Source organism: Rattus rattus, chromosome 4, assembly GCF_011064425.1.
Source record: "Rattus rattus isolate New Zealand chromosome 4, Rrattus_CSIRO_v1, whole genome shotgun sequence".
NCBI lineage: Eukaryota > Metazoa > Chordata > Mammalia > Rodentia > Muridae > Rattus > Rattus rattus.
This window is the reverse complement of record NC_046157.1, coordinates 176548097-176568165: the sequence shown is the minus strand read 5'-3', so window position 1 is coordinate 176568165 and position 20069 is coordinate 176548097. Positions and strand designations below refer to the sequence as shown.

The 20069-nt window shown below is 44.9% G+C and overlaps 1 protein-coding gene across 1 annotated transcript in view; it reads left to right on the top strand.

Moving 5' to 3' along the window:
- Positions 1-20069, top strand: part of Ptprm (protein tyrosine phosphatase receptor type M) — a 681698-nt gene that overhangs the window by 436687 nt on the left and 224942 nt on the right. Inside the window, exon 15 of the mRNA XM_032901727.1 lies at positions 17905-18037. Coding sequence (XP_032757618.1) covers positions 17905-18037 — 133 coding nt within the window. The remainder of the gene's footprint in view (positions 1-17904; positions 18038-20069) is intronic.

Genomic DNA, 20069 nt, shown 5'->3' with positions numbered 1-20069 from the left:
ACAAGAGCCTGAGCTAGCCCGTAGATACTTCCTCAGAGTCTCCACTGTATGTGGCTCCTGATTAACTTGGCCAGATGTTAGAGCAGTGGCGATAGATTTGTAACCAGTGGCTACAGACATTCTGATTTCCAAGGAGCTGACTGGTCCCTTAGAGAGACAGGAAACAAGGAAAGCCAGTGGGACGGGGGACTATTAAGAGAGTACAACATTACAGAAGGCCTCATGCAGGTTGGTCTGAGAAACCCATCTGAATTTGTTGACTAGACTGTCTTAAAATTGTGTTGGTGTTCCCTGAGGCCCTGACCTGGGGTGTTGGCAGAAAGAAATTAAATCCTTCTGGAAGCCTTGAGTTTTCTCAGGCAGGCATGTTAAGTGGCTTGAGCTATTGAGAGCCCAGGTGGTCCTTTCAAATCTCCGTATACAGTGGTTGTCGGTTGAGACCTTAGAGAAGGGTTCCACAAGGGCATTGCTAGAGTTTGATGATGGGGAAGGAAAAGCTTTCATATTCTGATATGCACTAGAACCTCCCACCTACACCCCTCTGAGGGAGAAGGACAGTCACATCTTCATCTGGAACCAGGAAGCTCAAGGGGATGGCACTCACCTGCCCAGGTTCCAGAAGCCCCTTCTGCAGTCTGGTCACGAGCTTCAACTTGACACCATGCCGTGTGCATGGACGCCTCTGGTCCTTCCACCTCAGCATGCATTTGACACACCCCTCGTTACTGAGGCTCTGCCTGCTCCCGACACTTGATTCCCATCCATCCTGACCCTGAGCCCTTCTACTGCTCCACTGGGTGCCTAGACTATTTGCTTCCATGGCTTTCTGCCATTCTTCCTGATTATTCCCAACCCCAAGGAGCAGCTTCCTCGTCTCCTTTTGCATCATTCAACTCTAGCTGGAGAAGCAGCAGGCAGATTCCCACTTCCTCACGCCAACCTAGGTACCTTCTGCTGATTGCCAACTGTCTCTCAGTATACATTTTCCAGCCACCAGATCTTCCCTTGGTGCCCAGGGTATGTGCTCTGAGCTTGCCTGGCTCACTTTCCTTCCCTCCTTGGATCGATAGGAAGGTCTAATGTTCCAAGGTTCCTAGGGAGAAGGGGCCGGGGAAGGAGGGAAGGAAAGAAGAAGCCACTGAAGTACAGTACCTGTAAGTTCAAGGAAGTTCCTGCAAATGACACTGATGAGTGTGGCCTCATCCAGTGTCTAATGTAGCCATGCTCTGAAGCCCTGTCACTGACTTTCTTTTTTTTTTTTTTTTTTTCCGGAGCTGGGGATCGAACCCAGGGCCTTGCTCTTGCTAGGCAAGTGCTCTACTGCTGAGCTAAATCCCCAACCCGTCACTGACTTTCTAAAGCACAGATTTGTTGCTGCCTTTGCAGCTGAGGCCAAGAGTCCAGCCCACCAATATGTCTCCAGTTCAGAGTGTTCAGCCCTAGTCAAAGGCTTGAACCTAAGCAGAGAGAGGAAACTGGACCTCTGAATGAGGTGGGGATTTTAAATTTGGTTCATGGAAGGAGACGATCTGGCACACTGTGGAAACAAGAACCCCAGTTCTCCCAGCCCCCTAAATGCATGAACCACCTACCAGGCCATTAGAAATGTCTCTGAGCAGCATCGTAGGCTAGCTCAGAACAGTCGTGTCCAGTGTGACAGTCAGTGCGTGAGCTTCAGAACCATACTCCCCCAGTTCAAGTTACAGCCCTGTCACTTAACAGCACAGTGCCCTTGGCTCTAGCATCCCACAAACCTTGCCAGTTTGTGACAAGGGAGTTCTATTCATCTCTACTCATGAGTCAGGAATAAATAAACAAATAGAACGTTTCTCCCTTTAATATGCCATGCAATGACCTTCAAGCCAATACACAGACAAGATGGTCATTGTACTGCTTGGCCATCCCCCTCTCTGTTGGTTTATTAGGATCTGCTCACTCTTCTGCTGATGACGGACTTTCAGATCCTCACCAAGCTGACTAAACACCCTCCCACACAAACTTTCAATAAGATTTCTAGTTCTAGACAATTCCCTGGTATACTTCAAGGACCTAGCTCCTTTCTGTGTTTGCTGTCCTACTGTAGCAGGTGACCCTGGAGCTCAAAGACCAAGTGCCCTCCTGTCTACAGTAGCACCTCCATTGCCTGTCAAAAACCTGTGCTTGCAGAACAGATGCTGAAGACGGACTTCCAACAACCTTCCAGAACCCAAATGTCTTTACCTACATAAACGTCATTTGCATGTCATCATAACCTCTTCCTTGACAGGTTTATTGTTATTTTCATATGAAGAAGTTTCTACTTGTTGATGGTCAAATGTTCCTATTTTCCTTGGTTTCTCCAAATTTCTTCCCCACCCCCAAACCACTCCAACTCTCAAGTTTTTCAGGTATGAATTCCATCTACTTTGAAAGAGTGTTCTAGATTTATCTCTTGAGTCCCTCTAACAATTACTATTGATATGAGTTGAGGTATCACTTGGGGACCGATCTAACTTTCCCCTAGACTAATAACCATCCTTCAGAGTAGCATTTTCATACTCATGGAAAGCAGTGGTGGTTTTGAAAAGTGTTAACTGCTGTAGGTTTTGGTGATGACATCACTGAAGACAGGGGGTTGAATGACCAGATTCTGCTTTGCCTTTATGGCCAGCAAGGCTCGGGGGCCTGATAGGCATTGGACAGTCTTTGTTGAGTAGCCAGTCTTGTGTCATAATCAAAGCACTGCGCTGCCGTGTGAGGTTTTCCTACACACCTGGGCTGGCCACGTTAGCTTCCGGCCGGAGCCCCTTGTCTTCCGATGCTTTGATTGACTGCAGAGGCTTCTGGGTTATGTTTTACTGTGTGAGGAAGCCGGGATTCTCGTGTTCTTGGTCAGAGGCCACCATGTTTATTTCATTATCTGCCTTTGGTCTCTGTAGGACCTTGTGATGTGTAACTCTGTCGTCATCACTTGCTCCAAGGTCTTGTCCCTCCTCTCTCCCTCTCCCTCACTCCACGCTGTCACACGTACCTTTCACCCATGATCCTTTGTAGGTCTCTCTTTCTTACAAGCTCTCATTACTATTATGAAATACCTGGGACAGTCGACTAATCAATAGGAAGGGGGTGCTTGGCTCGTTGTTTCAGAATTTATAAGCACTTGGTCCGGTTGCTTTGCACCTGTGGTAGGGACTTACTTCATGGTGGGAACATACGCAACAGGGGGGGTCTGTTCACCTCACCCTGGTCAAAAAGAAAGAGAGGGAAATGGATGAGAGGCCCAGCAGTCCCCTATGGGTCGTGCCCTGAGATAAGGCCCTTCCTTTAGCTATGGGCGGGTGTATTTAGTCATAAAAGCTTGGTCTGTGTGCTCACGAGCAGCTGTAGCAAAGGGGATTATTGATCTCATTTGCTGTGTTTATAGAGACAATCTAGAATTAGTTCTATCTTCTCCATAGTCTATAGATCACTAAACTCTCATACCCTGTCTCTCTGTGTTGGACAAAGGACAAATGCCCTTGAAGGCATGTGCTAAATTCTAAACTATAGGTTTTTTTTAATATTTATTTATTTTTATTTTCTGTGTATAAGTATTTTGCTGGCAGGCGTGTGTGTGTGTGTGTGTGTGTGTGTGTGTGCATGCATGTGTGTGTGTGTGTGTGTGTGCATGTGTGTGTGTGTGTGCGCGCGTGTGTGTGTACCATGTACATGCAGTGACTGTGGAGGCCAGAAGAGAGCATTGGGTCCCCTGGGACTGGCATTACAGACGGTTGCGAGCTGCCCCATTGGGTGCTGGGAATAAGAGCAGTTGGTGCTCTTCAGTGCTGAGCCATCTCCCGGCCACTTGGAATAGTGACTGCAGAGGATGGGTTGGAGTCCCTAGGCTAGAATTACATAAGCTGCCTCACAATGGCCTCCCTTCCTGCCTCCCTGACATATATATCATTCTGTTCAGAAGAAAGTACAATGTGGCCCATTCTGGGTAGCTGTGGAGGATAAAGACCACCCACAGAAGTGTGATGTGTACGCTTTGCTCACAAGGAGGCTGTATTCCTGGCCTTTATTCAGGTCAATGCAAACAGTTCTATTCGTTTATTATAATGAGTTCAGTGATATCTTGAATTTTGTCATTGTTGTTGTTGACCTAAGACAGGACCTCACTCTATAGACCAGACTACTCTTAAATTCATAGATCTACTTGCCTGAGCCTCCCTTGTCCTTGGATTAAAGGTGCATGCCACCTCAAGGGTGATGGGAAGAGAATGTTCTGTGTGGAGCTGAACTCTAACCCTGATCTCTCTGTGATGCTGACCGTATTTCCAGTGTGAGAAGCTTCAACTTGACATTCTGAAAGAATTAGGAATTCAAGGGAGACGGCTGTCTTCCCTCTCAGTTTCCTTGTCAGTAAAGTGACTGAACCCTTCGTGTACATTGAGGACCAGCATCCGGAAACCGTGGTCATGTGAGAGCTACCATTTTCCACCCAGTTCTGTTAGATGCAGCGACATGTAAATGGGGGTGCTACAGTCCTCACAGAGCCCCGCCCTGCAATTCATATTAAATAGCAGAGGATGGGCTAGGGCCCCGTCTTCAATCACAGAAACCATCATGGACCAGGGGGCAGAATTTGGTTTGGTGTTTAGGCATCTTTCACCAAGTTTACAGATTCCTTTCCCACCTAGAAAGTAAAATGGTAGGGGGGACATTTTTTTCCTCATGTAACATCAGCTGACTCTGTCTTAATGGACACACTGTGTTCTTTGTGTTGTACCTGTCACCTATAGATGTATAGATGTCGCCTATTGATGTATAGGTGCCATCCATAGGTGTGTGTGTGTGTCACCTATAGATGTCACCTATAGATGTAGAGATGTTACCTTTCATCTATTAAAAAAAACACAGTTCCGAGAACATGGAGAAAGGCTTCAGGGGTAGATGTCAAGTATTTGCTCTTAGAAAGAATACCTTCTAAGAGCCGTAGACTGCACTGGAAATATTTTCTTACATTTTTGTTACATACCATTAAGAAAACTTTTGTAGAATATTCCCAGGATAGAAGGGTTTGATTCTTCAGGTTCCCTTTCTTCCCATTAGCAGTGTGGCTAAGCGAATGTTCAGTTGTCTTCCACTTGCTTTGTGCAAAGTGTTTTCTGTCTGACAAAGCATAGATTGAAACTCAGTGTCTTCGGAGGCCTTCCCCCTCTTGGTAATATCAACCCGGTACATGCTGCTTTTCCACAAAAATTGGGGGGGGGAATCCTTTTGAGTTCGCAGTCAGCTACCCTTGGTTAAATAATCAGAGTAGAAAGAAAATGCCTGGAGTTTAAGATTTTATATCGATAGATTGTTCTTCTGTTCTCTCAGGGAATATATTTCTATGCTAGAGAATCACCTTCATAGCTGGGCAAAATGGGGGAAGAGGGGGATGTTCTCTGAATGTTAATTAAGTCTCAGTGACAGTCTTCCTCCTTGACGACTGGCACATCTCCTCATCTGCTCATATCGACAGACACTGTCCTGTTAGGCTTTCTTTCATTCCTTTACTGCTTAGGGAGGAAAAAAAATCACTACAATTGAAAATCTAAACTCGACAGCTTAACCCTGACATTTTTATGTCTAAGAATGAATTTCTTTTGGAATTTATAGTCCAAGGGTTATTCTGATTAAATGTTGAGTTGGCCTTGACCTACCCCTAGTCTCTCTTGCCCATATATTTTAAGTGACTGAAGAATAATCAGCATTTATGAGAGTCCGTTGGGCTTAATCCAATGTGTTTAATTTAATCCCCATCCCCACCACCATCATCATAAGATGCTAAAAATGTGGAGCGAGATAGAGCAAAATATGGACGATGGATCTGGGATAAGTGGGTTCTTATTTGAAAGAATCATTATCATAAAACTTCACCAGGCTTAGGGATGAATCAGGGAAGGGAGGCCTAGGGAGCGAAGGGGTAAAAGCCCAGCTCTTCTGCTAACTACAATTCTTTGGGGCTGAGGTAGATTGTTGTGAGTTTGAGGCCAGCCTGGGCTTCATTAGTAACTTCCTCCTTTACCTGGAATATGGCCTAAGTGGAAGGAGAGGGGAGACCTTGCCTGCACTGTTTCTCAAGCCACCTTACCATCACAAGCGCTCACAAGCTGTAAGAACAAGCAGGGTGCATCTCACCAGACCCACGTTCCCCGAGGACCAATGATAGAAAATACTATTTTTTATTTTTTAAAAAATAATGTATGACAGTCAAAATTCAACACTCTTCTTGATTTGAAAAGATCAAAGAGCAGCTTTCAAAGGCATGCCGAGTTTGGGGTGGGCCTCCACAGGCCCTTGCTGTTTCTACTTCTCCTGTGATGTGTGAGGAGAGGAGAGAAACATGGCCTTCATTCCACCAGCTTTCAGGCAGTTCAAGTTCACAGTTCAGATCTGCACCACTTTCAAATGCACAGGGCCCATTTCCAGGGCAGATTTCAGACAGGCCGGATAGGCTTCTGCACCTAAACACTGTGTCCTTGGTTTCGTTTTTTATTTTAGTGGTGGTGCTGGGTATCATCCTCACAGCCCCGCCTCATGCTGGGTAATTACTGTAGCCCAAACCCAGTCTGAGCTCTAGGTAGGGTTGTTTGCCTTCCTTTGGGCTGTTTGTGGATTTTTGAGACATGCCTCGTGTAAGCTCAGGCTTATCCGGAACTCACTGTGTACCTAAGGCTGACCTTGATCCCTTTATCTTTCTGTCTACACCTCCCAAGTGCTGGGATTACATTAAGAAGTCAGAGTTGCATGTTAAACAGTGGCCCTTCGAAGTTTCCAGTGGGGCTGCTCAGAAGAGGTTCTGCTCCTCTGGGGTAGTCTGGCCTGAGAGCAGTTGTGAAGACAGTTCTACCGTACACCAGGGCTGTAATGAGGCCCACATAGGTGAGACCTATAAACAGCATTATCTAATCTACTGTGTGGCTACTCGCAGTGATGATGGTGATGACCTCCTCTTACATCCCAGGGGGAGCACCATCTCTTCCCTAAAAGGGAGATAATAAAGTAAAATAAAATCATAAAAGGTTCCTCTGTTTTCAAACGGGGCTATTTTATTTGAAATATTAATGGCCCGAATCAGTGAATAACTTATAAAAACACATGGCATATTTCCCTGTTAACTTGACCATATAGAGATCAGAGGACATTATTTGAGGTAGAATCTCTTTATTGTTTTTCTGCTGTGTACATCAGGCTAGCTGACCCAAGAGCTTCCGGGGACTGTCCTGTCTCCACCGTCCAACTCCTTGTAAGATTCTGGAATTACGGAGATTGTAGCTGGCATCTAAGTGGACTCTGGGGGTTCAGAGTTCTGTCCTCACACATTCGCAGCAAACATGTTTACCTCCTGAGTCATCCCCCCAGTACAAGGATACACTTTACTAGTCTCTGTTAAGGTGGGTTATAGAACATCAAGCTTCATAGCTTTTTCAGAGACTGAATAAAGCTGGAAAAATTTACACCAGCTCATATATGTTTTCCTTTATAATTTTTTAAAGATTTATTTATTTATTTATTTATTTATTTATTTATTTAATTTAATGTATGTAAGTACACTCTCGCTGTCTTCAGATACACAAGAAGAGGGCATCAGATCCCATTGCACATGGTTGTGAGCCACCATGTGGGTCCTGGGATTTGAACTCAGGACCTCAGGAAGAGCAGCCAGTGCCCTTAACCAGTGAGCCACCTCAGCCTCTCATTTATAGTTTTTATACTTTAATTTTTAACACATAGTTTTTAAACTTCAGCTTTTAAACGTCCCTTACTCTTCAACCCATTCCATAAAGCACATCCTTCATGCCATGTAACCTTAAAAGGCCAGAACTAGATTCCACAAAACACTTCCTTTATGCCACATAGTTATGTGAAAGAGCTGTATTCTAAAAATCACATCCTTCATGCAATGGAACTTTAAGTGCTCAGAAATATATATGCAGGCAGAGTATATATGCACCTAACACCTATTTCTCCCTTGGGACAGCTGAACCCTTGTCCCAGATATGCACCGCCCTTCTCCTAGGAGTCACTGTTTCTAAATGCCAGCATATGAAGTATCTAACATTCCTCATCATTCCCTCATAAACTCCCTAATTTTGCTTCTTTCTGCCTCATCCTGAAGTCTGTTTCCACAGCAAACTCAGGGATCCAACATTACCTGAATGGAGGTCTCTAAGGAGAAGAACTCTTCATGGTAGTAGCAGACAGTGATGGACTGCATCTCTCTGCCTCTACTAAAAGGGATTATACTGGCATACCAACTTTTCTCTGAAAATCCATGTAGATGTTGTATTTTAGCTTTGTCTTTCTTACTCAACATTTTATGTATGACAGATGTAGATAGATAGATAGATAGATAGATAGATAGATAGATAGATAGATAGATAGATAAGATATAGATATAGATAGACAAACAGATGATAGATAGATAGATAGATAGATAGATAGATAGATAATAGGGAGATGATAGATAATAAATAGATAATAGGTAGATGATAGATAGATAATAGATAATGATAAATGATAGATAATATGTAATGATAGATAGATAGATAATAGGGAGATGATAGATAATAGATAATAGGTAATGATATATGATAGATAGATAGATGATAGATAGATAGATAGATAGATAGATGGATAGATAGATTATAGACAGGTGATATGTAATGGAGAGATAGATGATAGATAACAGATGATAGGTAAATAGATATCTTTGAAAAGAATATGATAAGTAACAAAGTTATTCATATACATATATGCATTCATGGGTATGTACATGTGTGTGGATATGCATGCACATGTATGTAGAAGCAGAGGTGAATATTGGGTGTTTCCCTCAATTCCTTTCCAACTCTCTCTGAACTCAGTTCACAAATCAGTGAGTCTGACTGCCCAGAGGACTCTAGTGATCCTCCTTCCTCTCCATCTCTCTGATGTCGGGATGCCATGCCTGGCTTTTCAGGAGGCGTTGGGATGCATACATACATACATACATACATACATACATACATACATACATACTTTATGGTCATGGGCCAAGCATTTACTGATTCTTCATTCCTCAAAGTTATCTTTCGACATTTGGTAGGTTCCCCGTATATACTGTGTAATTTCTTTAGATACTGCACAAATGGCTCATAGTTTAAAATACGTCCAAGTCAGCCCCTGGCGTCTTTAAGCTAGTTTGGGGATGTTTATATTTCACCCTTTCTTCTAAGTGATGAGAAACTCTGAAGGTGCTGTCAAAGCAGGATGAAAGGCAGTAACTGTTTCATTAAATAAAATCATTATTAGTCGTATGAATCACACTACCATTATCTTAGCAGACGTCTTTCTACATTTTCCTTCACAGAGGACCCCAGGCCACTGTAATTGCAATGGGAATGATCTTGGGGCTAGTTTAAACTTCTAAAACAAATTTCCTGCACAAGCATGAAAAATGGCCCGTGTCTGCTTAATCGTTACAAGTATTGCATTCCTGGTACTTTATCTTTGACAGTGTCTCGTTTCTTGTCTCTCTTCGTAGACCAGCGACATTGCCGGTCACTGATAGAAATGCACTACACTGCTGTGGGTGATGCAACCCTGTTTGACCCAAATGTTCATTTCCTGTAGTAATTTGGTAGTAAGAGTCTTCCTCTCTTCTCCTCTGGCCATCCCTCAGCCCAGGTTCATACACTGTTCTTCCTCTCCAGTATCTCAGTATCTGTGGAAAGCCACCCAAAGTGGAGCATGGGACCCTTCTTAGCTCCTTTCTGAATGCTCAGCTTCTGTGGGACAAAGGGAGAAGAACAGGACCTACTCTGTGTTGTTCACTTGCTTCTTTCTTTCCCTCCTTTTTATTTTCCTTTAGGCCCAATGCCCAACATCTGAAGGCTTTAATATAAACAAGGAACAATCGTGCTAAAACAAAAATGATGATGACAAACAGAAGGACAGGAAATTAAAGTGAGCTTGACTGTGACCAAGCTTTGAGTTCTGCAGACTTAGCCTTGCATGTGCACTGCACACATGACAAGATATGGAGCTGGCCACATCAGGGGGACACAGATGAGTTAACCAGTTATGTCCCAAAGAAAACACAGCTTTATATGTAATAAGAGATCTCGCTGGAATTACTGAACTCGGAGCTGAGCCTGACGGGTCTCATGCAAGAGAGAGAAAGCTAGGCGCTCTAAAGAGTCTGGGAGTGTGAGCCCTTGCTACATGGTCAGAAGTCACAGGCAGTGCTGGGGCTACCAGTGTTGGAAACAGTTCAGAGGCCCTTGCTGCCTTCAGAAGTAAGCAACAGGAAGGTCTTGGGTTCATGGTTATAGTTTAGTTAAAGAGTGGCCTGGTTTGAGTAACTATTTCAGATATTGCTATGTATGCAGCCCAGTGTAAAATTAATTAGACAAGATGTGTGTGTGTGTGTGTGTGCGTGTGTGCGTGTGTGTGTGTGTGTGTGTGTGCGTGTGTGTATGCAGAGGTTCAGAACAGAACAAGCAGGGGCCTGGGCATGGACATGAAGCAGCCCTGATGAGAGGACGTGGCTCCTCTGTTTGCCAGGCTTATCTCTGTGTCAGGCGTCTCTTCTTCAGCATGGCCCAGAATAGATCTCTCTTGTAATTGAATCCAGCTCTATGGGCTGAGGGCAGAGGTGCTCTCTGCGTGGCCAAGTTCCATTTCCTTGCTCTGACTCTGAGAACCTGTTGCCTTCGAGACAGTCAGAATCTCTCAGACTCTCCCTCAGAAAGATGTCCTTAGGCCTGTATATTCACAAGCATGTTTTGGACTCAAGGTGGGGCTCAGTGGTAGAGTACGTCCATAGCATGAAGGAGACTCCTCCGGGGTTATTACGCTTCCAAGAGCCATGCCTATGTAGCTCTTGAGGCCTTGTAGAGGACATGCAGATTCCCAGGTTGTGGATACATTTTAAGGCCCTCAGAGTATTGACACTAATGGCACACATGTGTAATTTATTAAATATATTCACTTAGAAAAAAACTAGTGTTTATGTGTGAATTGTGGGATGTGCGTGTGTGTGTGTGTGTGTGTGTGTGTGTGTAAATTGTGTGGTATGTATACGTGTGGTATGTCTGTCTGTGTCTGTGTGAATTGTGTGTTGTGTGTGTGTTGGTACACGTGTGCTACAGTGTATGTGTAGAGATTAAAGGACAACTTCAGGAGTCAGTTCTCTCCTTCCACCATGTGGGCCCCAGGGATAAAACTCAGGTCGCCAGGCTAGGTGGAAAGTGTCTTTGCTCACTATGCCATCCCACTGACCCTAAATGTATTCATTTTTTTATAGGAAAGTAAATAAGATGTGTCAGAAGCAGAAGGGGCTCGGGTAGAGGGCTGTAAGCAGTGCTCTGTGCAGGAGACATTTATGTTTCTCCTGCCACAGCAGTCACTCCTCAGGGATAAGCAGCAGCTAAGCCATGACCCAAAAGCATAAACTTGGGCGGAAAACGTGACGACAGACGGTGGTTTTAATACCTTCGAAGTTTCGTTTCATCATCTTGCGACCCCCACCCTCACTCTTAAGTAACTCAGCCTCCAAAATGTCTGAAGCAGCCGGCCACAACCCTCTTATTGATTATGTATTTCATGTGAAAGGTACGCATGGTTGATGGCTTCGTATTGACAAGTTGATTCCTCGTTTTATGACTTGACCATGATTCAAGAAATTAAAGCGGGGGGAAAGAAAGTATTTCATCAGAGTAGTGGTAACATCAATAATCCTCTCAGAACTTTGAGAGTCCAGACAGTGAAGTGCAGAGCTTTTCATGAATCATCTCACCCATGGGGTGTCAGCCACATCGATAAATGGGAACAATAGCAGCCACGGAATTAGAACCAAAACAAGAGAGGGTGAATTAATTTTGGAGATGTACCTTTCAAACAACTGAGGATCTCAGTTGTGCAGGGAAAACTACCCATGTAATCATTACTTGGAAGCTGTGCACGCTCCGCTTGCCCTGCCGTAGAAGCGAGGGCAGGGGGAAGGCCATAAATCCAAAAGCATAATCAGGTTACACAGAGTGTGAGCGCAGGTTGTTCTCAGAGTTGTAATTGACCGCATGCCTAGGAAGGCAGACAGTAATACCGTGTAATTTAGATGAAAAATCTTTGGGTTGTTTTACCATTACGTGTAATATTAAGGCACAACTGGAAATAAAGTAAATAACACTGCAAAGAATTGTAATCCTCCGAGCAATAAGATATGAAGGGTTCGTCTCACAGCAATCTTTAAAACCTGGATGTCCCTCTTCTTAAGGAAGAGAACAGAAAAGCACGAGCAAAGGGTCAAACGAAACGAAGATGGAAAAAAATAGATTATTACTTCCCTGTAGTCATAAAAAACCGCCAGTGCGGACTGACTGAGACTTGCTCAGTTGAAATTTAGTCTTCCCCTTTTAACCATTGTTCTTCCGGATGTGTGAGAGGGGAGTGTGCTCTCAGTGACTGGGGCTGGTACAGTACTTTTGTAACCTACGGTAACAAGGCTCTGGGCTCGATTCCCCCTCCCCCAGCCCCCCTCTCCCGGCTCCCCCACCCCACCCCCAGCACCACACAGTCCCTGTATATCGGTTCAGCCTTACACATTCCCCACAACTTCATTTCATTTGTGCTCTGCCTCCAGGGTCCTGTCAGCAGGTTTTATCTCCTGAAGCGGTTCTTCAGTGGTCACCATTATTCCTGCATCTCTCCTGCCCCCTGGGGCCTAAGGCCAGGAGGGAAGATGATAGTATTGGTTTGTCACTAAATACCCCTGAGCATGCTGGGATGGTTTGTCATGGGTGGCTTGGGCGAAGACTGAAGGCTGAACCCGGACAGGCTTATCCCCCTGAAGAAGCAGCACCAACCCCATCCACCCATCAAGCCAGGAGAGTCTAGTGTTGGCTCTTGGCATCAGGTGTATGCCTGCCCCACGTGGGCTATGACATTGAGTCCCTAGCTACTAGGATGATAGTCTTCCTGCAGCTCACAATCTCCTTCCTTCCTCTTCTTTGTGGAATCTGTGGGTTCCTGCCTAGTTATTCACCTCAAGGCCAATTCCATTGTCTCTCTGCTTCGTTGTTTATTTTCTCTAACTGACAATGTTCTACCTGTGGGCAACGCCTCTCACAGCATAAAGCCTTGCTTCCAAGGTCCCTCCTCGACTGTTCCCAGCACTGACTCAGGCTCCAGAAGCAAAACTATTATGTACTCACAGAGGCGTCTCTGCAAAACACCCTAATACATGCTTTCCACCTGTCTGTAGTTATCAGGCCACTCATAGCTGCCTCTGGCGAGTAGTCTTCCTGACTCTGTTCCCCACACTGCACCAGGTTGGCTCTGGAGCTCTTGAGCATTTAGTGTGACTTCCTGTCTTGATGACAGTGACCAGATCTCTGTCAAGAGGGCATGGGGACTCAGTAATCTACCTCCTCTAATTGCCCTTAGTTACAACACCCAGTACAGAATAAGGACTTGCTAAAGAGGCATCTGTTTGAAACCTGTGCCATGTGAACAAACTTACTGTGCATTCTGCAGTACTGTGGCTGTTGTGTGTAGGTGACATGGGACATCTGGGTAAGGCATCTACACTTCTTACATTCACTGGTCATTCCTCTGCCACCTTGGAAAATAATTTCAGGTGTTTGCTGTATTCTGTACCCTGCTCCTGCCCCTGCTCCTGCTCCTGCCCCTGCCCCTGCTCTCCTGCTCTCCTGCTCTCCTCTTCCTCCCTCCTCCTCCTCCCTCCTCCTCCTCCTCCTCCCTCCTCCTCCTCCCTCCCTTCCTCCTCCTCCTCCTCCCTCCTCCTCCTCCTCCTCCTCCCTCCCTCCCCTCCTCCTCCACTCTGGTTATTAGATCCTAGAGCTTCATGTGCTTTGAAGTAAGTGACAGCCCAACCCCTTATCTTTTCCCAGTCTTCTCTGCCCAGCCCTCACCTCTGTCAGCATCAGTGCTAGCTTCACTGTGTGCTTTTCATCAAGCAACAGCCACTCCCCTTTCCTTCACACCCCACACCATCCTTATTCACCTACTCTGTGCTCTTGGTCTCTCCCAGGGCTCAACCCTCACCTTCAGCACCTGCAGAGCCCATGCCTTCCCAGCCTTCAGCTTCTTCCCAGGATCCTCACTGTCCCACACTCCTTCTGCCTTCCCTCCCACCTCTCACTAAACCTTCTTACCTTTCTTCTTCCCAGCCCCCTTAGCTTCTTTCCTCAAGGCCAATAAAGCCATGGGGGCACGGTCATGTTCCAAGATCCATTCCCCATATGCCAGCCATGGTTACAGCGGCTCCTCACTCCTTGGTACATAGTGACTGCTCCCTGGCCCGGGCCAGCACACCTCCTGGATGAGCCACCAACCTCTGACCCATCTAAGATGTAGCTCCTGCAGGCACTGCTCTCTCCCCTCTATTGCTTTCATTTCTGTTTATTGTTTGCATTTGACCTCAGAGATGCAGCTCTCCCAATGGACGAGGAGTAAGTCTCACTGACCACGATGCACAGGCAGTCCCTCTCTTTGCTTACCCATCGACCTCCTCGCTGATTCCTCCCCATGCTCCCCTGGCTGGTTCACCTCTCAATTTTCATTTTCCCAGTGCCGCAAGCAGGCCTGTGGCATTACATACCACCATTATTATGGCATTTCCTAAATTTATACCCCGCACCCAGAGATCTCACGTGTCCCAACCACTTGCAGCCTGGTCTCTCCTTTGGGTGTCATCATCTGAATCCTACATAGTCCAAAGTGAGGCTCTGTCTTCCCTTCCTGCCCTCTGAGCCTGCTTCATCCACACCGTCAATGACAGTCGGAGACATGGTCATGTTTTCCCTAATGGCTTCCAGAAACCCAATAATGCTTGAATAGACATACTGAAGCTCATCGACAATTACCTATGACTACCATGAAACTACAATAAAGTTGGGCAAGGCCTTTCCATCTCCACCATGGTCACCTAGAACCAGGTTCATGTTGTTGTGAGAGCCCCACTCTGACGTCTGTGTTTCCAGCATGGACAGCCTCCTGTGCATCCAAGATAGCGCCGTCAAATATAAACCAGATTGTATCTCCTCCACTCAGAATCCTCCAGTATTTCCCATCAGACTTCTTCCTATTTGTAGACACGACCCCCTCACACCAACAACATGTGCCGTGTTCCCAGTTCACCACACTCCACCCCTGCCCAGTGATCCGCTCTCTCCACCGCTTGCAGAGGTCAGGAGGGTAAGGGCATGCCTTACCCTCATTCCTTCTGCAGGTCTCCTCAATGCTCCTGTCTCAGTAATTCCTTCTTAGTTCTCTCTACTCGGTCATCACCCCCAGGGGCTAGCACCAAGAATCATGTGGCCCACAGACTTTGTTCAAATGCTTCTCTCCCTGGCACACCCGAATGTGAATCCTGTTTTGCCTATTGGCTCACTACCATGCTCCTAATAATACAGAAAGAAATGTAGTTAGGTGTCAGGAAACCATGCGTTAGGTAAAGCAGAACATTGGTGATATTCCCTCCCATGTTCACGATCGTCTTGGCAGTAATCCACTGAACCGGCCGGGGTGTCCTTATAACAGAGTTAGCCTCCCTCAGAGGCGCCCAGCCTAGCAAAGGGAAGCCATTGCAAATGCTTTGGGCAGGTTGGTCAGGAGTTCTGGTCCCCGGCCTGAGCCTTCCTGGCTTCCTGAGGAAATCTATGCAGCTGTTTCAGTCAGGGGGTCCCTCTTTTCTCTTCTCAGAACTTACAGTGTGTCACCTAGATCACCTTATATTTTTTATGTGAGAATGTTTTTAAGTGAAAGGTTTTTTTTTCTTAAATTCATTCTTTCTCAATTGGTGTATTTGCTATCAAAAACAAAAACAAACAAAAAACAGCAAAAAAATAAAATAAAATAAAACCTTAAAATTGTTTTGCTATACTGAAACTATGTTTGGAGAACTGGTAAAGATAGATGTTTTTGCAAATTACACATTTAAAATTGGATAGTAAATAAAAATAGAAAAGTTTGGACCTCCATTCTGAATCTGTAATGTTAAATTTTTCATTTATAAAGTTTTTCATCCTCTTATCAAATATGCATGTTTCTATAGAATTTTCTAAACAATAGACTTTAACCTTGCCATTTCCTCTGCATCAGCCACCTGGTGCTGTGGCAATCAGTCTCAGGAAGTGAGTGTTCTTCAGATTATCATTATTGTCTTTTAAATAATTTAATTATTTTATTATTATAATGTAATTGCCATTAATACATTCAACATTAAACTAGACAGCAGGTTTGAGGATTAAATTAAGAAAAAGTAGCAGGAAGGATGCTCTGTCCTCTTGACATTGTTGGAAGTAAATTTAATAATAATAAAATAATAATAATAATAATAATAATAATAATAATAAGCCCCTTCGGAAGGCTTTTGCTTACATCATTGAGAAGAAGGAAGGAAGATGCATGGCTAGAAAGTTCCTTTTTATTAAAAGCAGTAAGTAAGCTGGCACCAGGCGGCAGTACACAGGACACCTGGGACAGTCACTGGCACTCAGCAAGAGATAAACGTATCTGATGGCCTGGGGTCTTCTGTCTCTCATTTCTTCTCTTATCTGCACCCAGCTTTATCTGGCCAGGTTACAGCCTTGTTCTCTTGAATAAAAATCTTAATATGTGTTTAGTTGGAAAGAAACTGGATCCATATACTTCCAAAGAATCAAGGACACCAGAGCAACTCTAACTCCCCTCGCCCAGTCCTCCACAATACCCCATTTCCCACAATGCCCCATTTCCCACAATGCCCCATTTCTCACAGTGCCCCATTTCCCACAATGCCCCATTCTGCACCATGACGTCCGATCTGCTGTACACATGCGCACAGATGCAGGCAGAACCAGTGCAGTTTCACAAGCACAGACGAGCGCGCTGGTGTTAGACACAAAGGAAAGGGAGAAAGAAGCAGGTTCAAACTCACATTCGTTACTTTCGACCACCAGAAAATGCAGAAAGCGTTCTAGGATGAGAAGTTTAAACATTAAAACGCTGTATTTAGTAAGGGTAGTGTGGTGGCCCAGATACCAGAGGCCATTGTATCCTGAGGCTAGGAGAAACCTTTTTTTAAAAAGTAGACGCCGTTGCATGAATTGGACAATAAACTCCTAATATTCTTCATCCTGAACTCACTTAGCAGAGGAAATGGGATATTTCATCAGACACAGATTTGACATTCCATCACATTACGCCGTAAGCAGGACAAACAGTGCATTAGAAAGAGGCGAGCAAGCAAGCCGAGACTCAGCCACCACTCTGAGGCCCTGGTTATCTCATTTAAACAGATATGAACTCTGGGCGCCAGTGGTATGATCAACCAGCTGCTGCCCCACGTTCTGAATAAATTGCTTAGAAGGATCCTTTTGCTTACCAGATGTGACCTAGATTCAGATTTCCAAAGGTGGGGGGTCTCTATTGTGTTAAAAAACAATTGCTGGTAAGATGCATGGTAAATGAGCTTATCTCCCTCTTCCAGGTGTTTGGGCTAATATGTGATAGAATTATTGCTTCATTTATGAAAAATAATTGAGGAAAATGTTCCAGCAAATCAAATTTGGATAAAGGCTTAGGAATAGCTATTGTGCTGTTAGCGAGTTTTTAACAGAGGAAGAGCAGGAGCTAAAAGAGATAATAAAAATATTTAAAAGTGCATTTGAGAAGTCTGTTATAAAAGGGTCAGACGTGGGTGTGCTGTGGTGGAGTGAAGTGTTGAAGAGCAACAGGAACAATTACAATGCTTTCAACATCTAGGAAAGCTGCTTTAAAAAAAAAAAATCAAAGCCCGTCTGTCTGCCCGCGCTGATAAGTTGTATTATTCTGTTAAATGCATGGGGAAAAATTTAAATGTAACATCTTTATTCTGTCTTACCCAATTGCTCTCCTTTTTGTCTCCAGGGGCAGTTACTCCAAAGCCAGTCCCTGAACCTGAGAAAGGAACAGACCACACGGTGAAAATCGCCGGAGTGATTGCAGGCATCCTTCTGTTTGTCATCATATTCCTTGGCGTCGTGCTGGTCATGAAGAAGAGGTAGGCTTGCAGCCAAAGGACTCACTCCCAGTGTTCATGTGTGCACGAAAAGATCCATTTACTGGGCAGGCAACAGTGCCCAAGACACAGCTGTGACTCCGTGATTGTGAACATTTTTAATCATATAGCATTTGCGGTTAGGGGACAGACATTTAGAGTAAATGCTTGGGTGTGTGTGTGTGTGTGTGTGTGTGTGTGTGTGTGTGTGTGTGTGTGTGTGTGTGTGAATATACAAAGCATATCCTGCCAAAATAAACAGGAGGACTTCATTTCCTCCCCTGGGACAATCAAAAGCTATGATTTTGTTTTAGTCCCTGACAGGTGTTTGGTCCTAATGACTGACAGCTCTTGTATTTGGTGCTCCCGAGCTGAGAGAGAAGGAAGACCTCCCTCCGGTTATAACGAAAATTATGAGGACAGAATTCCTCGTGCCAGCATTATGCTGGCACCATGCTACATTAGCTAATCAATACAGTTACGCATGAGAAAGTAACCTTGATGATCAGCAGCCCCAAAGTAAAAGACAGAGACCCGCATGTAAAGGACTGAGGCATTAGAGCAAACGCAGTGTCACGAAAGAGTTCTGACCGGCTGAGGGATCGCTCACTGGTGGAAGAGATTAGTAGATGTGGTTATGGTAAATAATTTTCTCCTTCCCTTGGAAAACATCCAATATATGCTTTTGTGTGAGCAAGTCTTTTAAAAAAAACGCAACTTAATAAGAAAATAGAGTCTTCAATTTATATAAAATGACAAAGGAAAATACAATTGACTGGAAGTAGTGGACAGATGTTCCTGAACAGAAGTTGTTCATGGGGCTTGCTGCTTTGCTCTTTAAGTGCAAATGTAACCAGGGAGTGGGGATGTGGTCATGGGCGGAAGAGGTGAAGCAGACCTGTTTGCCAGAGTAGGATCATGAAGGTTATATGCGGTCATAGAAAGTGGTTGGACCCCATCATGAAATCTAGCTGGTGGTGGTGTCTGCTAAGTTTTATGTTCACGTGAGGAAGATGGAAAGCAGTTGACTGTTGAATGAAGGGGGACATCAGGAGGTATATTTGAATGCCTACTTGGAGGGGAAAGGAAAAGTCTAGAAGAAACTAGCTCTTCTCGCAGCAAGTCAGTGGTGGTGACGCTGTTCCTATGAATGCAGAACAGAGAAGGAACTAGAAGATTCTTAACAGCAAAAGAGAAGTCAGTTGTGGACATTTGGGGTGCGGGGTTCCATTGTGCTGATGTGCTCCCTGGTGGATGGATATGCTTTGTGGGTTAGAAATATAATAATCCCAACTCTGCATGAACTTGTTGAGTTCTAGGAATGTCCAAAATGAAGATAACCCTGTGTTAGAGCCCCATCTCGGTGAGTGCTTGTGCAGGCACGTGAATCCAGTCATGTTCGCCTTCGTGTTTCTTCCACGTGTCCTTTGTCCTATACTTCCATTTCCTACCTCTTTTTTTTAATTGGATTTTTTCATTTACAATTAAACTGTTATCCCCTTGCCCCGGGTTCCCCTCCAGAAACCCCACTATCTCCTGCTGCTTCTATGAGGAAGCCACCCACACACTCCCTCCTATCTCCCCGCCTTGACATTACCCTACCCTGGGGCATGGAGCCTTCACAGGACCAAGGGCCTCTCCTCCCATTGATGCCCTACAAGGCCATCCTCTGCTACATATGCAGCTGGAGCCATAGGTTCACTCTTGGGATAACGGTTTAGTCTTTGGGAGCTCTGAGGGGTCTGGTTGGTTGATGATGTTGTTCTTAGGAAATTGCAAATCCCTTCAGCTCCTTCAGTCATTTCTCTAATTCCTCCACTGGGGACCCTTCTTAGTTCAATGGTTGTCTGCACATCCTCATCTGTATCAGTAAGACTGTGGTAGAGCCTCTCAGGAGACAGCTATATCAGGCTTCTGTCAGCATGCACTTCTTGGCATCTGCAATACTGTCTGGGTTTGGAGGCTGTATATGGGATGGATCCCCAAATGGAGCAGTCTCTGGGTGGCTTTTCCTTCAGACTGTGCTCCACATTTT